Source organism: Miscanthus floridulus, chromosome 16 (assembly GCF_019320115.1).
Source record: "Miscanthus floridulus cultivar M001 chromosome 16, ASM1932011v1, whole genome shotgun sequence".
NCBI classification, from domain to species: Eukaryota; Viridiplantae; Streptophyta; class Magnoliopsida; order Poales; family Poaceae; genus Miscanthus; species Miscanthus floridulus.
The window spans coordinates 35,326,616-35,348,907 of NC_089595.1; the positions used below are offsets into that span (position 1 = coordinate 35,326,616).

At 48.4% G+C, this 22,292-nt stretch overlaps 2 protein-coding genes across 2 annotated transcripts; both read right to left on the reverse strand.

Annotated features, from left to right (window-relative positions):
- Positions 1-796: 796 nt before the first annotated feature.
- On the reverse strand, positions 797-9,347 carry LOC136514072 (F-box protein At5g03100-like). The gene is made up of 5 exons (XM_066508057.1): positions 9,068-9,347; positions 7,797-8,948; positions 1,514-1,669; positions 1,214-1,400; positions 797-1,011 (listed from the first exon to the last, which is right to left on the reverse strand). Exon 2 carries the CDS (start codon positions 8,924-8,926, stop codon positions 8,159-8,161), a length of 768 nt encoding a protein of 255 aa, XP_066364154.1. The 5' UTR covers positions 8,927-8,948; positions 9,068-9,347; the 3' UTR covers positions 797-1,011; positions 1,214-1,400; positions 1,514-1,669; positions 7,797-8,158.
- On the reverse strand, positions 5,556-5,924 carry LOC136510572 (uncharacterized). The gene has a single exon (XM_066504979.1). The coding sequence runs from the start codon at positions 5,922-5,924 to the stop codon at positions 5,556-5,558; it is 369 nt and encodes a 122-aa protein (XP_066361076.1).
- Positions 9,348-22,292: the final 12,945 nt, after the last annotated feature.

Genomic DNA, 22,292 nt, shown 5'->3' on the forward strand with positions numbered 1-22,292 from the left:
GAACATGAATGTTTGGCCTGGCATCTTCAAAGACACAAGCGTTCCATGTATCTAAATCACACCGACGACTAGAATGATTAGAGACTTAAGACCTTTGCACATCTCCTTAGGGAAACCTCCTATATCACCGAGAAAATCTGGCTGTAGAGATATGTGGCGCCATTGCATACAAGTTAAACTTTTGAAAAATCAATGTCCATGCCTGGCGGGGAAACATGCAAGAGATGAGGATAGCTTCCTTGAAGTGGTCATACGGTCGACGGATGCAAGAGAGACAAGATCTTCCTTGCCCAACGGTGCAGGGTTCGGAAGGATACCAAGACTATCACATCATATATTTGACACTAATTTAAAGTATTAAATATAGATTAATTATAAAACTAATTACACAGATTAAGACTAATTTACGAGACGAATCTATTAAGTCTAATTAGTCCATGGTTTGATAATGTGATGCTACGTTAAATATGTGCATGGATTAATTAAACTTAATAAATTTGTCTCGCTCATATTTAGTCCTCCTAGTTAGCATCAAATATCCGATGTTAGCCCGGGATCCAACATCCCATGGGCTACGAACATGCCCATAAAAAAACAAGCCAAGAAAAAAAAAAGACCTGACGTCGTGACGTTCACAACATGCCCATATCTCAGTGACTCAGTCAAGTGCACTATAAACTCCACGTGACGTCGTGACTTCATCCGAAGCAGCCGTTTCTCAGCTTAGTGATCCTAGAGAAGGATGCTCTAACATCCGGATAGCCATACAATAATCCATAGTTCCAAGGCACAAAAAATAAGCATTGTAACAATTTTGGTGACACGACATTGATAACAGTACCACAAAAACCATAGTCGTTTCTTGCATTGCCCATGAGATTCCTACTAGCTACAAAGTGCTAAACTCGAACATCATACCTTACATGAAAATTAAAGCTATGTTGCCAGAACATCATTTCCTAAGTGGCAGCCTCGCTCCAGCTTCATGCTACCGAGGTTTTGTTCGATGGCCTGGTGGAAAATATTAGAAAACGTATGATGCCATGGGTGTCGATAATGCACCATAAAGGAATCAAGAAGATCTAAACAGTCTAGCCTTTCCATGTAAACAATACAGTCCCAACAGAACAGACATTGCAAATGTATATCAGATAAGAGATACAAAGCAAATGTTAAACACTAAACAAAAATACAAAGCAAATGTATGACTCACAGGTGCTGCGCTGACGGACATATATATTCTCAATGGGTACACCATTGTCCACGAACAGTTGTGCCAACAAATGGACTCCACTATCATTCTTCAAACATTTGATCTTCACCATTTTAAGGTGTGTACAGGCAAATGATCTTCCCTCAGGTCTGGTACTGTGCTCCACTGCCTTTCTGCAGCTGCCATCCTTTTTACAGAACAACAAACATGGTAATGGAACATGTGCCCAAATTTGCATTTCAAAACATAAAAACCAAAACTTCCTTGAGCAGTATACACCTGATATCTTGGTACACATACCAGTTTAAGTTCAAGAAAAAGTCTCTCCAGATTAGGGGAATGCCGTAGGAATGAAACTAATGAATCAAAGTCAGCAGCCATACACCATTCACCAAGGGATAATGTCTTCAGATTGCGAAAAACCGGGCATGTTTTCAATTCCCTGTTCAGGATCGCCTTCATATGGAACATACAAGTGAATTTGAGTAATATATGATGAAAGAATATGTAAAAATACATAGTTTTTAGTAAGGACTTGTAAAAAGTAAATTATATGGATTATGGTAATACCCAAACTATTGCGATATAAAAACTACCACCACTTTTGCATGGAAAATGCACTAGTGATTCATTATTACAATCATAAAAGAGGGACTAAACTACACAGACCTCCAAGTTTATTATAAAATGTCAACTAATTGCATCTTTAAATTTGCATATGAGAAAAGCAAGTTTACAATTTTCTTAAAGGAGCAGAACCCAGCCTCACTTCAGGCCACTTGATAACTTGTGCGTACAAGTTGTTAGCCCCTCGATCTTCGGAACGGGTGAGCCGACCACTCCCCGGCGTTACCGACCACACACTATGATTAGAGGTAGAAGAAGGGAGGGAGAACAGAGCGCGCACACACAGCACAAGCACCAGCGTTGGCCGAAGCTCTGCAGAGGAAATGGCAAAACTGAACTCCCTCTCTTTAATGAGTTGCAGTGGGAAGCTACATATATACAACTCTACCCATATAATCCTAGTGCACAGACATGTCAGGCTGCCATACTACAGTGACTAGATGTGACAGCAGGGCTGACTTTGGCGTCTGCCCCTGCTGTAGCTACAGTGTGGTAGGAGAGCCTTTCGACATCTGCCCCTGCAGCGGCTGCAGGGAGAGCAGCAGATTACTTTTACAATTCTTCCCTTAATCCTGCTGCTAACCCTAGAACCTCCACCATGCCAATCATCTTCTTCAACTCCATGAACCGAAGACGTCCGAGCGGCTTGGTGGAGACGTCTGCGAGTTGCCGACCAGTTTCGACGAACTCGATGACGATTCGCCCTCCATCGACACAGTCCCTGAGGAAGTGAAACTTAACGTCGATGTGCTTGCTCCGGTCGTGGAGAACAGGATTCTTTGCGAGGGAGATGGCGGGCTGGTTGTCCACCATCAGTGCTGGTGGGTGAGCTTCCACATCGGTCAGCTCACCCAGCAGCCGGCGCAGCCACACAGCTTGGCATGCCGCTATGGCCGCCGCCACGTACTCTGCCTCACATATGGACAGCGCCACCACCTTCTGTTCCGGCGACAACCATGAGATTGGAGCCGACTCGAGGAAGACGAGCAAGCCAGAGGTGCTCCACCGTCCGTCGATGTCCCCCGCCATGTCTGCATCGCTGAACACAGTGAGCTGCAGCCCACATCCGCCGGTCTTGGGGAAGACGATCCCATGATCCACTGTCCCCTTGACGTAGCGCAGCAGCCGCTTCACTGCAGTCCAGTGATCCTCTCGAGGATCCTCCATGAAGCGGCTGACGTAGCCCACAGCGAACGCAATGTCCGGCCTCGTATGGACTAGGTAGCGCAGACCGCCGACAATGCTCCGATAGAGTGTTGCATCTACCTTCGCTGCGGTACTGGCCTTCGTCAGCTTCAGCCGCTCCTCTATCGGAGTCACGCACGGCTTGCACTCAGCCATGCCGCTCTGCTCCAACAGCTTCGAGGCGTACGCGCTCTGGCCGAACGTGAGCGCCTCCTTCCCCTGTCTCACCTCGATGCCGAGGTAGTAGGAGAGCGCGCCGAGATCGCTCATTCGAAAATGAGCCGCCATCTCATGCTTGAAGCTGTCAATGTCCTCCGCACGCGCGCCGGTGACGATCAAGTCATCCACATACACGCCGACGACGAGCTCCTCCCCCCATCGCCGCGTGTAGAGCGCGTGCTCGGTTGCGCACCGCGTGAAACCAAGCTCGCCCAGCGTGGCGTCAAGCTTGGCGTTCCACGCTTGCGGGGCCTGCCATAGCCCGTAGAGCGCCTTGCGCAGTGGGAGCACCCTGTGCTCCGCTCCCTTGACGGCAAAACCCGGAGGTTGCCTGACGAAGACCGTCTCCGTCAGCTCGCCATTGAGGAAGGCCGATTTTACATCCCGATGATGGACGTGCCACTCCTTCGCTGCTGCCAAAGCCAGCAGCAGTCGGATAGACTCCACGCGTGCTACCGGCGCAAAGACTTCCTCGAAGTCGATGCCCTCACGCTGGACAAAGCCTCAGGCGACGAGGCGCGCCTTGTGCTTGACAATGGCGCCGCGCTCGTCCCGCTTGACCTTGTACACCCACTTCAGGCCGATCGGACGGCATCCTGGAGGTGGATCGACGAGCTCCCAAGTCTCGTTTTCCTCGATCGCCTTCATCTCCTCCAGCATCGTCCGTCACCAATTTGCATCGCGCTCAGCCAGCGCGAACGTGGGTGGTTCTTCTACACTGACGAGAAGCAGCTCTGGGTCATTGAGCAGCCGACCCGCAAGACCTGAGGACCCTGTGCCGCCGACGATGTCGTCCAGCCTACAGAACCGCACCTCCTCACCATCGTGGAAAGCATCCACGAACTCTGTGATGTCGCTGGGAGGAGGCGAACTCGATCGGCGTCGATAGAGTCCCCTGTTCCGCTGGAGTGGTCAGCACAGCACCTGGAGTGCTCGGCACCCCAGCTGCAGTGCTCGGTACTACTCCTGGACTGCTTGTCACCACTGCAGGAGTGCTCGGCACCAGTATTGGAGTGGTCGGTACCACTGCAAGGCCTCTCGGCTCTGCTACGGGAGCGTTCGACACCCGTCCTGTAGTGGTCAGCACCACTGCAGGACCGCTCGGCACCACTCCCACCACTGCAGGACTGCTCGGCACCACTCCTGGAGTGCTCGGCTCCGTTGCTGGAGTGGTCGACACCTCCTCTCCAGCGTCTCCACCACCGTGGAGGACCAAGTGCTCAACGACGAAGGTGCTGGTGAAGCCGCCAGCTTCCCCCGTGCCCAGACTATCCCAATCCCAGCCACCTTCTCGTCGAACACGACGTCGCGCGAGACAGCCACCTTGCCTCCGCGTGGGTCGTAGAGCCGGTACGCCTTGGTACCTTCCTCGTAGCCCAGGAACACCATCGGTGTGCTCCTGTCCTCTAGCTTGGTGAGGACCGGCTTCGTCTTCCTGACGTGGCCGATGCAGCCAAATGTCCGGAGGAAGGACACGCTCGCCTTGCGCCCATAACAAGCTTCGAACGGCGTCTTACCCTTTAGGGTCTTGGTGGGCGCGTAGTTGAGGATAAACACCGCCGTGGTCACCGCCTCACCCCAGAACCTTGCCGGCATGCCCTTGGCCTTCATCATGGATCGAGCCATGCCGACCATCGTCTGGTTCCGCCGCTCCACCATGCCATTCTGCTGTGGCGAGTACGGCGCGGTGTGGTGTCGCACCACACCCTGATCTGCGTAATACGCAGCGAACTCCACCTAAGTGAATTCGCCGCCGCGATCAGTCCTTAGCGCGCGCAGCTTCTTGCCGCTCTCCGCCTCCGCGCGCGTCTTGAACTTCTTGACCGCTTCCGCCGCCTCGGTCTTGCTGGTCAAAAGCTGCAGCCACATGTACCGGCTACAGTCATCCACCAGCAAGATGAAGTACTTGCGCCCGCCGGGCATCGCCGATGTGATCAGCCCGCAGAGGTCACCATGGACCAGCTCGAGGGTCTCTGCTGCGCGGTACTTCGCCGTCTTCGAGAACGGCAGCCTTCTTTGCTTCCCGGCCCGACAATTGTCACATAGCTCGCCTGCGTGCTCGATGTGAGGTAGCCCAGTCACCATCTTCTCCAGCCGACTAAGCGTCGAAGCGGAGATGTCCATACTGGGCATGCCACAGCCACGGCTTCTCCGTGCGCCGTGCAGCCAAGTAGATCGGCTGCTCCACCTTGAGGTCGAGCAGGTACAGCCGATTTCGGGACTTCTTCACCTTGGCAAGAAGTCGTTGCTCCCGGTCCCTGATCCTGAGGACGCCGTCCTTAATCAGTACCTCGCTGCCGCGCTCATCCAGCTAGCCAATGCTGATGATGCTGGAACGCAGCTGCAGGATGTAGTACACATCCGTCAGCGCGCGGTGCTCATCGTTCTGGCACCTGAAGATGATGCTGTCGCGCCCTCGGATCGTCACCCTTGAGCCGTCACCGAACTTCACCATGCCGGTCACGTCGTCGTCGAGCTCGGAGAAGGCTGCCTTAGAGCCTGTTATGTGGTTGCTGGCGCCGGAGTCCAGGTACCACCGCTGCTCCTTGCCGCCCACACGTCCGAGGTGGACTTGGGCGCGCGGTTCGTCGAGGTTGATAGCCTTCCCATGCCCTTTCACCGCCATCCCCTCTCCCTTCTCCTTGGCCTCAACGTCGTGCAGTGCACAGAACATCGCCATCAGGAGAGTGGCCTCATGATCATCATCAGCCTGCGCCAAATGAGCCTCAGGCTTCTTCTCCTGCTTGCGATTTGGGCACTCCTTTGCCCAATGACCCGTTTTCCCGCAGCGTCGACAGGCGTTGGGGTCGACCTTCTTCTTCTTCTCCGAAGAAGCCTTGCCACGGCGCTTGCCATCGCCACCGCGGCTGGAGGAGGCTTCCCCGGACTTCTTCCTCCGGGCAGTCTACTCCTCCTCTGTCAGCAGCAGCTTGCCGCTGTCCGTCGTTGCTGTGGCCTGCTCCATGCGCTCGTCCACCGCCCGCCGATGGCCTGTCACATTCTTAATGGTGAGGGTGGACAAGTCCAGCATTGTCTCTATGGAAAGAGCGATCTAGATGTACTTCATCGACATGGAGTGGAGGTACTTGGAGACCGCCTCTTCTTCATCGATGGTGACGCCGTGGCTTCTCAGCTTGCTGATGAGCGACTGCAGGCGGAGGGAGAAGTCCTCCACCGATTCACCATCTTTGAACTTAAGGGTGACGTACTCCTGCTTCAGCAGCTAGGTCGTCGCCTTCTTTGCGCGGTCGGAACCGACGCACATCGCTGCAATGGCCTCCCACGTCTCCTTAGCAGAGTTCTTCGCCGTCAATGGCTCCATGTACTCTGTTGGTACAACAGTAAGGATAGCCTCCAACGCTGACATGTCGTCTTCTTCGTTGTCGGTGCCCTTGTCAATAGCATTCCAGAGCCGTCGGGCTCTGAGCTTGACCTTCGTGGTCACCGCCCACTCGCCATAGTTGGTGCGAGTCAGCGTCGACCAACTGGTGCCGCTGACCTTTCGCACTATGCGCACGACGACCTCCTGTCATGGCTGGACAGCCACAGCAGCGCCGCTGCTGTCGCCCATCTCCAAACCGTCCGTCATCGCCAGCGGTTAGTCCGACGACGGCGTTTGTACGGCTTTGGTACCACTTGTTAGCCCATCGATCTTCGGAACGGGTGAGCCGACCACTCCTCGACGTTGCCGACCACACACTATGGCTAGAGTTAGAAGAAGGGAGGGAGAACAGAGCGCACACACACAACACAAGCACCAGCGTTGGCTGAAGCTCTGCAGAGGAGATGGCAAAACTGAACTCGCTCTCTTTACTAAGTTGCAGTGGAAAGCTATATATATAACTCTACCCATCTAATCCTAGTGCATAGACATGTCAGGCTGCCATGCTGTTATAGTGACTAGATGTGACAGCAGGGCTGACTTTGGCGCGTGCCCCTGCTGTGGCTACAGTGCGGTAGGAGAACCTTTCGGCGCCTGCCCCTACAGCGACTACAGGGAGGGCAGCAGATTACTTTTACACAAGTCAGGCACACAAAACACACACAGAAGGGACTTACTGAGTGAGCCTATTGCTTGTATGTGTGACCTAGTGATGGGGATATGTGCCTTAAGAACTTTAACCCTTTAATGTGTGGTTCTCACTTCAATCTAAAAGTTACTATTTGGTAGCTTTGCCAATACAGTTTTTGTGAAGTTTACTAAAATAAGTACATTGTGAGTTGACTAAAATAAATGGTAACGATGTTCCCAGCAGGCTACACTTAGTATATAATCAATTCACTTTGCAACAATCGGTAGAAGAAAAAACTAATTTCCTTTTTAAGTCAATTGCTATACTTTTCCTGATTTCAATTTCTTTTGGCTCAAGTCAATTGTTGGGATACTATACTATAATACCAAATGTGCTTTGATAAACACCATGTGAGAGGATGAAAAGATGGTTTGAAATTTCAAAAAAACACCATTTTCCTGTAACAAATATAATCTATGGACCCATTTAAGAAACTAGGAAAGATCACAAATAGCGGGAGAGAGATATCAGCACTATACCTCCCCAGAATTGGCTAATAGCTCCAAACTTGTAGCATTTGATATGCTGCGAAGAACATTATGGCCACCTAAAATTTGACAGGCACGAAATATGTTCCGACGACCATGCCTACAGCTGCTCCAATATGGGCCGTAATCATAACAGTTACAATGTTTGCAGTGATCATGGTCTTCACCACTGTCGCCACACCATTTATCTTCATAACCAGTTAGAATCTCACTGTATTCACAGGTGCTTGCATCACTACAGGTATCACTATCACACTCTGGATCATCTCTAAGTGAAGAGTCACTGTTGTTGTCACTGCCCTCTTCAAGTGCATCCACATCGATGTCTTTATACTCGTATTCATAATCAACATTCAAGAGTCATCAAGAACGACAGTAGCCGTGGCCAGTGAACCCAGATTCTCAAATAAGGGAGCTCGGTGGTGCGGTTTGACACAGTGCAGAGACAACAGGTTCGGAGCAGCAATTGTGAGGTCCCTGATGATCCTGCACTCGACGATGGACAACCTCTTGAGAGAGGAAGACGATATCTCAGAGGCATCCAGATAGCAGCCCTTGAGGTCGAGGACTTCCAAAGAAGGGCAGTGAAAACAGAGCTGCCTTAGCTTCTTCTCACTCAAACGACAACCTGACAGCTTCAGGTGTTCTAGGTGGTATGAGCTGACGTTGACGCGCTCCAGATTAGAGAAGACCTTGTACCGTGGATGCGCGGTAAGGTGGATGACCCGAACCCGACGCTTAATGGCAAACTGGATCCACATGCCAACATCAACGGTGGTGTAATCCTCCTCGATGTAGTCACTCGCGGGGCTGGAGAGCAGCCGGAGCGTGTCAACCGGCGCAGACGCCTCCCGTTCCAGCAAGAAGCGGTAGACGAACCTGGAGAGCTCCTCGGGGGGAGCACGGTGGCGGCCGAGGCGCCAGACGCAGGGCGCGGAGGCCCAGAGGTGGCGCCAGCGGCGCAAGAGCACGCAGGTCGGCGCCACCTCCCATGCCCGCAGGAATGACAAGACGTGGTGCAGCAGCGTGTCAGGGAGCGCGCTGAGGCGGTCCGCCGGGGCCGCTGCGTCGGCGACAGACGTATCACCGACGGAGCATAGCTTGGGTTTTTTCGTGGGCATATCGTCGAACACCTGGTCTTCCCTGCATATTGGCAACTTCCTTGCGTGAGGCGTCAACGACGAGTTTCATGAAAATTTGTCTGTGAAGTTGGTTTGCAGCGGCGATGAGATCGAACAAGGGGAGGAATGGATCGAACTTACGGAATTGAATCGTTGCAATAATTGTGGCGAGTTCTTGCCTCCTTCCCTCTTTCAATCCCGCCTGGCGGATGGATTCACGAGACCATCAGTTCTTCAGTAACTTCACAGAAATGGTTGGGGTTCACGGTAGTGCTGGGATTTGCCGTGTTCTTGTTGTTGGAGGCTGTCAGAAACCTGCACACAGGCGAGGACGACTCCAGGATGACACCAAAGGCTTCGCTCGAGCGTAGGCCCACAAGGAACCGATGGCCCAACCCCCGCTACGCCAGCCCAACGGGATTGCTTGAGCACTGTTGAAGTGCTGATAAGTGATAACATATACAGTCCTATGTAACAGTGGGGAGAAGAGAGAAGATTATGAAATGATGTATCCAAATATTTAGTTCTAAGCTAAGCACTCTTCCTACGCTACCTGTTCTTCCACTGTTCTTCTACTTCCTCCTTATGGTTGTACTCCTCACAATTGGTATCAGCTTCCGGTCCGAATCCTTGCCTCCGATTCCCCTCACCACCACTTCACCCGCGTCTACAGCGATCCTTAGGAGCCATGGATCCAAACCTCAAGCTCGTTCTGGAGGAGATACAGAAGACGAAGGAGGAGATCGTCCGCCGGTTCGACGACCACGACGCCAGTGGGACCATCGGTTCGTCGATCTAGAGTCCGCCCGCGCCGCTCACGATGCCTCCATCAACACACGTCTCGTTGCCCTCGTGGCCGGCTGCACCACCCTGGATCCAGCCATTGAGTAGCGCCTCTTTGAACTAGAGTTGCTCCGACTCGCGCAGATCTAGTACGAGCATGACAACTGCGTCTCTGCCCTGGAAGCCGCTGTCACTGATTTGGGGATCTGGCGCCGGGAGACAAAGCCGTCGTCGACAATCTTTGGCTCGAGGTCTCCAAGCTCTCCAAGCACTGGGACCGCGCAGTGTTCAACACAACGTCGCACCGCTCCGATCTCTTGAGTTCACCTTCATCGGCGTCCGCATGCCCACCTACTGAATCAAGTGCCGATAGGACCAAGGGGCACGACGATTCCACGGGACAATAACCATGGGTCGGTCACGACCTTGGTCCATGTCCTGGCCATTGGTAAGCCACCAGATCCCCCTCCGGCTGTTGCGATTTCTTCACCCTATCTGTCACCCCCTCCCACGATAACCGCTATCGCTAACCCCACCGCTACTGGCCGCCTGCCCAAGCTCGATTTCCCCCCACTTTGATGGCGACAATCCTCGTGTCTAGCGCTCACACTGTGAAAAATAGTTTGCCGTGTATGAGGTCCCTGAGTCCCTTTGGATTTCAGTCGCCGAAATGCATCTGGATTGGCCCGGGACTCGCTGGTTCCAATCCATCTAGCCCCAATTGCCTAACTGTAACTGGTCTACCTTTTGTCGCTAGCTGCACGACCGTTTTGATAAGGACCAAAAAAATTACTCAGTCACAAACTTTTCCATATCCGCTAGGCCAATACAGTTGCTGAGTATGTCGAACAATTCACTGAATTGGTCAACGAGCTTGCTGCCTACTCCTCCAATACCGATCCTATGTATTTTACCATGAGATTCATTGATGTCCTCCGAGTCGATATCAAATCAATCATGTTGGTTTTGCGCACCCACAATTTGGATACTACTTGCACCGTTGCACTATTGCAGGAAGAGGCCGGAGGTTCCTCATCTGTGCAGAATTCTCGCCATTGTGATTGTCTCCGTCTCTCAAGGCGCTTCCTCCTCCACCACCCAAGCTAGCGTTGCCCCTACATCCACCTCCTCGCATCAACAAGTCGGCTTCCTCTCCGTAGCCATCAATAACTCCTGATACTTCATCTTCGACGGCCAAGCTATCTGCTATGAAAGCATATCGTCGGGCTATGGGTTTATGTTACAAATGCAACGCCAAATGGAGCCCAACCACAAGTGTGCACTAGAGGTCCTTCATGCAATTGACGCTCTCTAGGATTCATTCTCATCTGAAGATTCATTGGTCGATTCTTCTCTCGGGTCGGCATCACCTGAGCATTTGTTTCTAGCTGTTTCCAAGTCCGCTATGACAGGTGCTCTAGCTGCCCGTGCAGTGCGTTTACAAGGCCATCTTTAGGATATTCGAGTGGAATTCTTGATTGACTCAGACAACTCTTCTCCGTTCATCAATGAGTCCTTGGTACCTCTCTTGCACAACATTTAAACTTTTTTCGGTTTCTAGCTCGGTGCAAGTGGCTAGGGGTGGCATGTTGTCTAGCCCATTGGTGTTGCAGCAAGTGCCTTGGACAATGGATGACTACACTTTTCACTCTGATTTTTGGGTGCTCTCCCTAACGGCTTTTGATGTGGTGATCGGCATGGATTGGGTCGAAGCTTACAGTCGAATGCAGATTAGACGCTTGTTCTTTGCCCAAGAAACACATGAATGTCTCCCGGTAAGACCCGTCGGGGAGACACACGATGGGGGTGTTTTAGGATCACAAGACCACCTAGAACACCAATAAATCCTGTTGGGAGAGACGCTGGACAGTAAGGGGGTTGGAAGAGATAAGGTAGAAGATAAAAGGTAATATATTTGTTTTTTGATGATTCAATGTTAGATACCTCAATTGGCCATGCACCTCATATTTATATATGAAGTAGGGGTGGTGTCATCTAGTCAGAAAACAAACATGATACTATTTTCTTGTTGTTTCATATAGTTTTGTTTAGATTTGACTAAAACAATCTTAAATGGGCGTGGGTCCAATTTCATACGTACTCCCTTCGTCCCATGAAAAGAGTCTCTATAACTTTCTCAAATTTGTTAAAAATATTAGCAACATTTTGTGGCAGAACCGCCTAATCTAATGCCTCCCAGGAGTACTTGTCTTTCATTAGACACTAAGTACCCAAGGGAGAACACTAAATTACTTGGTTCCATCGGGCACACCCCATGGAAGAACCCGAAAATCCACATTTTTCCATCAGGATCACAAATGAGAGAATAAAGCTTACAACATTCTTAAACCATTTCTTACATCGCTTTAAGTACAACATCAGAGTATAATATGTATTGTTATAATCAGCGGAATATAATCATAGTATCAGAGTTATGAACAAGTTAAGTTAACAGCGGAATATAAACATGTTATTAGAATTACAGTAGAAATAAATATCTATTCACGACATGATGAAGCATTGTTATATAAATTATGACAACAGATTATAAACTTTTATTTATAAAAACATTTAGTGAGAGTTATAATTAAGGCTATGATCGTAGCATAAAGGAAATCCTCTATGAGCCCACCAGGAGGAATCCACACACAAAGGTCAGCTCTAGCCTCCACCTGTCACCTGCAATAGGGGGAAATAAAACCCCGAGTACTCAATTGTACTCAGCAAGACTTACCCGACGGGAGAAAAGAAAAGACTCCAAGGATATGCAAGGCTATCTGGCTTATAGGTTTATTACATCTGCAGGAAGCATTACTAAGTGTGCACCCTTATATTTGATTTTTATTAATAGCCGCATTAATTTATTATCTAACCATTCTATGTAAGCACCTGTACTACTTTCAAGCAGGTGGTAAGCAATCAAAATTTCCTTTTTCCATCTTTTATCTTCTAGTTCTTACTACGGTGCTAGACCGTCGACAAGCGGTACCGAATCGCCCGACGATTCGTGAATCAATGCCCCTAGCTGGGTACCCCGAAAACATATGCCTCGTTTGTACCCCGGGCATAAGCAGGACCAACCCACTACCCTCCTATCACGGGGTCTAGGTCTTCGTCCAAACTAGGACTCCAAGCCCCCGCCTTGAGTTCCGGACTTAGTGCGGTGCAAGGACCTCCTAACCCAAAAACCACCATGATAGTCGGTCCAAAAAGAGCCGAAACCCATGACAAGAGAGTAACAAGTCTTCCAAGCGCTCATACCCAAGTATGTGCTCGGGATAATAAGTCTATGACTTACCTAGAGTCTTATACAATGGCCGATCCTTAACCGACACAGAAAGGAAAAGCAGTGTAACCAAGCTATGTCCCGTGGCCGCAGGATACAACCTCTTACACCCATTAATACCCAAAATATATCCCTGTCCGATCACCATTTTTTCTTTTCACCATTTATATTTTTCAAGTGATAATAATACAGTAATATATTTTCTATCTCTCGCGAGTGACAGGCATTCACTCGACTTCTACCGGAGTCCTATAGCATAGCAATCTACACGATCCTATCATACTAGTAAGACTCATAGGATAAGGATATATATATGCAGATGTGTTTCATTCAACTCATTAAAACTTAATGCTGAAATATAATTTAAAGTGTATAAAAATAGGGGTTATGCACCGGGGCTTGTCTGGATAAAATATAATCAGAAGTTAGCTTTCCATCATGGCGACACGATCTCCAAAAGCCACATTTCTCCAGCAATAGTGACTCATAAAATACGATTTACGCCACTCAAGTTAACGAGTTAGTTCTAACGACGACCGTACTTCGGCTACATATCCATGTTGTCGAATAAAGCGTTATTTCCCAACAAATATTTTTGTTATACAACCCAAGTTGTTTCTTTATTTTATTCTATCGATTTAATCTTTATTCGAAATAGGACATCATTATCTATCTCGCAAACTAATTATTCTAGAGCTACAAAAATTGCTGTGAGCAGCTAATAATATTAGTAATTTACTGTAAAAATTTTAGAGTCAACACTATCACTGATTTCTCACAGAAATTCCTACAAGTTCACCTTTTAACAATATTAAGCATGTTAAAATAATTAGAGCAATCCTAAAAATATACAGAACCTATGCGAACGAAATACACTATTATATAGATTATGATTTTGGGAACTCAACAAAACTAGTTTGGCATTTTTATGATTTTTCTATATTTTATTATCAATTTCCAAGAATTATGATGCTTGCTGAAATTAACAAAACACCGAAAAAGGAAAGCAACCTAGGCGGATGAGGCGTGCGCTGGCGTGAGTGGCCCAGTCGCGGGCGGCAGGCTAGCAGTGCGAGCAGGCCAGTCGACGCGCGGACGAGCGTGACCAGAGGCCCAGGCGGGCGCGGGCGGGAGCGGCCCAGCTAGCCAGGCTGGCGGCCCCTCGGCGCGCACGTGGCAGCGGCCCAAGGCCGACTGCGGCCCACGTAGCCAAGGCCCAGAGGGTGCGCGCCACATATGCAAAAAGAACCCTATAGTTTTACCAAATTGATCCGTAGTCCAACATACACTGTTTATCTGAGTATAGCTGTTCGCATCTGGACCCAAAGAAAGGTTCTATTTCCATTTCTCACCTTCCCTTTCTTCCTTAAACATAGAGCACGGAGCAATTCGCCAGCCCATGCGGCGGTCCGCCGGTGGTTAGGGCGAGCTGCCCGGCCGCACGATAAGGCGGCGTCCGACTACACCCATGTGACAGCGGTGTTGCGGCAACAGAGGGGGGGGGGGGGGGAAGCGAGGTGCATGCTCCTAGGCACTGGCAGACCTAGCGCGCACCCGGCTGGGCAGTGCCATGGAGGCAGAGCCCCATGGCAGCGGCAGCAGCAGGGCGAGCCAGGCGGACAGCGTCGGGGGTGGCCACTGCGGCTCACGAGCGCATACAAGGAGATAGCTGATGGCACAACATGCATGACTAGAGGCGGCAGGGTGCTACGGGGCAACACGGGCCCAGGCGTGCTCTCCTGCGAGAGAGGGAAAAGGAAAACCGATGACTGACGAGAGGAGGCGCGGCAACGGCAGCAGAGGTGCGGCCCGGCGCGGACGACGGTGGAGGGGTGCCAGGAAGGGGTAGCACCATGGAGCAACCGTACCAGCGCGGGCCGTGGAGCTCGCGTGTGTAGGAGGTGGGGGCAGGGGCGCCGGTGACGGCGACATGGTGGCTCGGGCGACTGCGGCGGTGGCTGAGCACAGAGGTGGAGCAGTGTGGACATCGAGGTACCGAGCGAGCATGGCACGGCGGGGAAGGCACAACGGCGGCGGAGCAGGGAGCTTCGCAGGGCTTGACGTTTGGGCCGGCAACGTTGGCGTAGGAGCAAGCAGAGAGAGGAAAAGCAAAGAACGAATCGACAATCTTTCTACAGAGCGTTCCTAGGCAAGACCGCGAGAAAACATGCGCACATGGCCTACTGCGTTCGCCCCGTACGGCAGCAGTATCAAGCAGAGAAGAGACAAGCAAGGTAGACAATGACATTCATTGTAGCAGAGATGATGTGATGAAACGGACAGTCAAACGGTGGTTGATAGGTACTGAACTATTTCAGTACGGGAGTTGGCCCAATCTTCACGTCAGTAGGTCATGATCAAGATAACTTGCAACAAGGTAGTGGAAATAAAAGGGTAACTTGCTGAAGAACAGCGGAGTAACTAGCTTTATACCTAGCCAAGGTTGGATGCGACCAGACGACGGGGAGAGAGACACCGAGACCATAAAGACTTTGACTCGATCTCCGAACGACCACAGAACCACAACCGGAGCTAATCCACACAAGGCGGGGCAGCCGTACTAGAACCCGCAAAGCACGAACTAGTGGATCCCAGAGGAATCTCTTCATAAGTCTAGAAAGAACAAGGAAGAACAAGGGTTTGAGTAAACACTCGGCAGCTCAGCTGCAATATCACTAGAATTATCAAATCATCAAAAGGTGTTTTTCTAGTAGCCTCGAGGTGGTATTTATACTACAAGAAGTCTCTTAAGATAGATGTGAACTGAAGAAACCACGTTGGGAAGGTGGAAGGTCAACTGGCTAGAGCTTTTATAAAGTGGTCTTCAGTTCCCGCACGTCTTCTGGGCTTCTGCGCAGTCTTTATTATTTTGGTCATAACTCCTTTAGTTTTGCACGGGATCTTTAGCTTCATGTAGACTATTGAGCTTCGAAGCAGTCTTCACTAAAACTAGTCAGACACCACGCTAGATTAACTCGAACGTAGCTCTTCTCTCTAATCCATCCTTGATGTATCCTTGTCTTCCTTCTCGGAGAACCTGAGTAATAACAACATGCACGACTTAGGTAGCTCAAAATTACCATCAATGTTTAATTGGAATTCACAAAGTAGTGCGTGCACCTCTTGTTGTATCTTTTTGGTGCGACTACGAGTGATTGGTCCAGTAGGGACTTGGAGTGGTGTATCAGCCAGTGAGGTGGTCGGAGAGCTCGCCGAGGTGGTCGGAGAGATCGCCGAGGTGGTCGGAGAGGTCGCCGAGGTGGTCGGAGAGCTCGCCGAGGTCCTCGATGCTGGCGTGGTCACATCATCCTCCCCCCTTGAAAAAGAGTCATCCTCGACTCTTCCAATCCAAAGAATGAAGGTAGGTCGGCCACATTAAAATTGGTACTCACACCATAAGTACTAGGCAGATCAATTTCATAAGCATTGTCGTTGATCTTGCTAGCACTTTGAATGGACCATCAGCTCGGGTGTGCAACTTGCTTTTGCGGGTAGCTCGAAATTACCATCAATGTTTAATTGGAATTCATAAAGTAGCGCGTGCACCTCTTGTTGTATCTTTTTGGTGCGACTACGAGTGATTGGTCCAGTAGGGACTTGGAGTGGTGTATCAGCCGGTGAGGTGGTCGGAGAGCACGCCGAGGTGGTCAAAGAGGTCACCGAGGTGGTCGGAGAGATCGCCGAGGTGGTCGGAGGGCTCGCCGAGGTGGTCGGAGAGATCGCCGAGGTCCTCGACGCTGGCGTGGTCACATTATCCTCCCCCTTGAAAAAGAGTCATCCTCGACTCTTCCAATCCAAAGAATGAAGATAGGTTGGCCACATTAAAATTGGTACTCACACCATAAGTACTAGGCAGATCAATTTCATAAGCATTGTCGTTGATCTTGCATAGCACTTTGAATGGACCATCAGCTCGGGTGTGTAACTTGCTTTTGTGTTGTTCAGGAAATCTGTCCTTACGTAGATGCACCCAAATCAAGTCTCCTGGTTCAAATAACACCTTCCTTCGACCTTTATTAGCGTGCTTCTCATACATCCTTGTCATCTTTTCAATGTTTGTCCGAGCTCGATCATGAAGGTTCTTGACAAACTCGGCTTGCTTGCTTGCATTGAAGTTTACATGTTCCTGCATAGGTAAAGGCAAAAGATCTATGGGAGCAGTGGGTTTAAACCCATATACAATTTCAAATGGACAAAATTTAGTGGTCGAGTGTACTGCCCTGTTGTATGCAAACTCGACATGTGGCAAACTTTCTTCCCAAAGTTTTTAGTTCTTCTTGAGGATAGCTCGCAGTAGCATTGATAGAGTACGGTTCACAACTTCAGTTTGTCCATCCGTTTGTGGATGACACGTCATAGAGAACAACAACCGTGTTCCAAGTTTCCCCCACAAAGTTTTCCAAAAGTAACTAAAAAATTTGGTGTCACGATCAGAAACAATAGTTCGTGGCACCCCATGTAGTCGTACAATTTCTTTGAAAAACAATTCAGCGATATGTGAAGCATCATCGCTCTTGTGGCATGGGATAAAATGTGTCATTTTGCTAAAACGATCAACCACAACAAAGATGGAATCCCTTCCCCGCTTGGTTCGAGGTAAACCAAGAACAAAATCCATGGAGATATCTTCGCAAGGCACACTAGGGATAGACAGAGGAGTGTATAATCCATGAGGATTCACACGAGACTTAGCTTTGTGGCATGATTCGCAGCGAAGAACATGTCTCTCTACATCTCTTCTCATCTTTGGCCAAAAAAAGTGGTCGGTAAGGACTTGTTCTATCTTCTTGGCGCCAAAATGGCCCATGAGTCCTCCTGCGTGGGCTTCCTGCACAAGTAAAATTTGAACAGAGCAATCTGGAATACATAGTTTGTTAGCTCGAAACAAAAACCCATCATGCACATGAAAGTTTTTCCATCCTTTGCCATCTCGACACTTGGAATATGGTTCAGCAAAATATGAATCAGTTGTATATAAACCTTTTATGCTTTCTAATCCAAGAATCTTAGTGTCAAGTTGGGTTAGCAAAGTGTGACGTCGAGACAACACATCTGCTACAATATTCTCTTTTCCTTTCTTGTACTTAACAATATAGGAAAATGATTCAATGAATTCACACCATTTTGCATGTCTTCTATTCAGTTTCAGTTGTCCTTTAAGGTGTTTCAATGATTCATGATCTGAATGTATCACAAATTCTTTAGGAAAAAGGTAATGTTGCCAAGTTTCCAGACTCCGAACAAGAGCATATAATTCTTTATCATAAACTGAATAATTTAGAGTTGGACCACTTAGCTTTTCACTGAAGTATGCAATTGGCCTTTGTCCTTGCATGAGCACACCTTCAATCCCAACTCCACTTGCATCACATTCTATTTCAAATGACTTACCAAAATCTAGGAGTGCAAGGACTGGGGCTGTTGTTAACTTCATCTTCAATTCTTCAAATGCCTTCTGTTGTGCTTCTCCCCACTTGAAAAGCACTTCTTTCTTTGTCAGCTCATTGATTGGTGCAGCAATAGTGCTGAAATCTTTCACGAACCACCGATAGAAACCAGCAAGTCCAAGGAAGCTTCTTACTTGGCTCACGTTCTGTGGAGGCGTCCAGTCCCAAACAGCTTGATCTTTTCTTCATCTACCTCCACTCCTTGTCCTATAACAACAAATCCAAGAAAGACTACCTTGTCGGTGCAAAAGGTGCACTTTTCAAGGTTAGCATACAATTTCTATTCACGTAGGACAGCAAGCACACATTGGATATGTTCAACATGTTCATCAAGAGACTTGCTGTAAATTAAGATGTCATCAAAGTAAACGACCACAAACTTGCCAATGAAAGCTTTAAGCACATGATTCATCAATCTCATAAATGTACTTGGTGCATTGGTTAACCCGAAAGGCATTACCAGCCATTCATACAACCCAAATTTTGTTTTAAAGGCTGTTTTCCATTCATCTCCTTCTCTCATGCGAATCTGGTGGTATCTACTTCTTAAATCAATTTTAGTGAATATGATAGCACCACTAAGTTCATCAAGCATATTATCTAACCGAGGGATGGGGTGTCTATACCTTATGGTAATGTTATTTATTGCTCAACAATCCACACACATCTGCCAAGACCCATCTTTCTTAGGCACTAAAAGGATAGGAACAGCATAAGGTGACAGACTTTCTTGTACGTACCCTTTTCTCATCAATTCTTCCACTTGTCGCTGAATCTCCTTGGTTTCTTCTAGGTTGGCGCGGTAGGCAGCATGGTTTGGGAGTGAAGCACCGGTCACAAGATCAATTTGATGTTCAATTCCTCTCTTAGGTGGTAGCCCTGGTGGCACTTCATCCGGAAAGACATCCTCATATTCCTGTAACACATCAAAGACAACACTTGGTAGGGTAGAGGGTAAGTTGTTAGTAGAAAGAAGAGTGTCCTTGTACAGGAGTACGAAGAACAGGGCATTGTGTTCACTCAATTCTTTTAGATCCCCTTTCCTAGCCATCATAACTAAACCCTCTTTTCCCGGTGTCTTGGTTCTTTGAGGCTGTGGGGTTTTATTTGGCTTTGGAATCTCTCCCTCACTATTTTTGTGGGTCACTCATAGGTGGTTCTCGCTCTCTCGCTGTTTTCTTTTCAGATCATCTCTCACAATCTCCTCTGGTGACAAGGGAAGCAAAGTGATGCGCTCTCCTTTGTACATGAGAACAATCTTGTTGGCGCGACCACAAATCTGAGCATCTCGGTCATACAACCAAGGTCTTCCTAACAGCAATTGGCATGCTTCCATTGGAACTACATCACACTCCACATGATCATTGTACCACCCAATGGAGAAGGGAACGGTCACAATATTTGTTACACGCAGCGCACCACAATCATTTAACCATTGCATCTTGTATGGAGAAGGGTGGCGCCGCTGTTTCAGTCCCAATCTTTCAACTAATTCTCGACTTGCAATATTATTGCAGCTGCCATTGTCAATAATGATTTGACACAACTTGTCCTTGATCATGCCCCGGGTGTGAAAAAGATTGTGCCGCTGATTATTCTCTTCTTGGACAGCAGTAACACTAAGCACTCGGCGAGAAATGAAGCAATTGTTGTCTCCATCATCAGCTTGAATTTCATCATCTTTATCTTGCATAATTTCTTCATCATATATTGGAGCTTCTTCCTCAGGTTTGCTTTCAGATTCCCATTCACCTTGCTCATTTATAATCATGGTCCTTCGACTAGGACATTGACCAACAATATGTCCTCGACCTTGGTACTTGTGACAAATAATGCCTCGGGTATGGGAAGAAGAAGCAGCAGCTGATGCAACAGAAGGGGTTGCTGTGCTTGCAGTAGGACGTCGCTGTTCTTGCTGAACTACAGGTGAAGAAGCAATAGAAACCGTGGTCTTTGCAGCACCAATGGATGGAGAAGGCCTAGTAGGAACTCCTTGTGATCTTCCCCACCAATAAAGGTACCAGACTGCTGCCGACGCCATGGGGCTAAAATTGATTGGCTCCCATAAGACCTTCTTCGTCCCTCTTGCTGAATTTTTCTCTTAGTGCGCATAGTTTGATCAACAAGGTCTTGCAAATTATGATATGGAAACATCTCAATAAAACGTAAAATTTCTTCATTGAGACCATTCAAAAATCTTGCCATTTTTTACTCTTCATCTTCTCTAATTCTAGATCTCACCAAGAGTAACTCCATCTCCTTGAAGTAGTCATCAACAGATTTTGATCCTTGTCTCAATGTTTGTAACCTATTGCGGAGGTCACACTGATAGCTTGATGGCACAAAGCATCTTCTCATCACTCTCTTCATCTCAGCCCATGTGTTGATATGATCACGTCCCAACACACGTTGATTTTCTTGAACTTGGTTCCACCATGTGAGAGCATAACCTAAAAACTCAACAGAAGCAAGGTTGACATGCCTCTGATCAGAAAGATTGTGCACTCTAAAAATCTGATCACATTGCTCCTCCCATTCAAGATAAGCATCAACATTTTCTTTCCCTGAAAATTTTGGAACACTCAACTTTACACGAGCAATGCTATCCGGATCATCTCTATTGCGACGACCACGATGATTTTCCCCATCAGGACCAGCACCACGCCGATGTTCATGTGGCTGTCCAAAACGCCCATGGTGACCAAAAGGATTTTCATTATCATCAAATACCGCCTCATACTCATCATGAACCTCATCTTCATCTTCAAATCGTACACGACGTCCATGTGCACGACAACCACCACGCTGATTATCAAAACCAGCACGGCGACCACCACCATGTCCTCCATGGCCATCGCTGAAGCGATCAAATCCATGGCCAAAACCAGAATTCTCATCACCAGACTCCTCCCGGTGATTTTCTTCATGACAACGATGTGATCCTCGGCCTCCCTCCGCAGGAAGACGAGCGTCAAGCATCCTTTCCATTGCCTCCACCAGCGAGTTTGCCATGTGGCGCACCTCAGCCCGTGTGATAGGGGGCTCCCCATCTCCATGGTTTCCACCATGAATACTCGAATTGGATCCTGCCATGTTAGACTAGTTGCAAGAAAAAGTGAAATAGGTAAATTTGTGAAAACACTCGATCTCACCTTTTACTTACCCAAGTTCTTTCCTGATCTCAAGGACCGTGACAGTGCTAGTGTGGCAGCTTCAACGGAGGTGGTAGAGAGGTCGTAAGGATTACAAATCGAACGTCCTGGTTTAGGTTTTTGGTGGAGCTATAGGTGGCTAACAAGGAGGGCTACGGTACTACCAATTGAGTGGTTTGATGTGCTCAAAGATACGACGTTGCTGCTAACAAGATCACCACCAACTCAAATATGTAATCTAAAATTTTCAGCAATACACCGCAACACAGATCCTTCAAATTCTTTTCACTTCTCTCGCTTTTTTTGAAACTAATCTTTCTTTCTTCCTTTTTTTGATCTATTTTTTTTATAACACCAACAGCGGTAACGAACGACACAACTCAATTTTTATATAAACGGTGGTGACTAGCAACTTGATGAACACAAAACACAACGTAACAGTACCGCGAAATGGTTATAGTTTTTTTGTGTGTGGCTTTGGACTATAGGATATGATAAAAACACAAATATATGAAGTAGATTAAACAAGGATAACGATGTGGATGACGGCAAGACCTACCGTGTCAATACGAAGCTCTGATACCAGATGATAGGTACTGAACTATTTTAGTACGGGAGTTGGCCCGATCTTCACGTCAGTAGGTCATGATCAAGATAACTTGCAACAAGGCAGTGGAAATAAAAGGGTAACTTGCTGA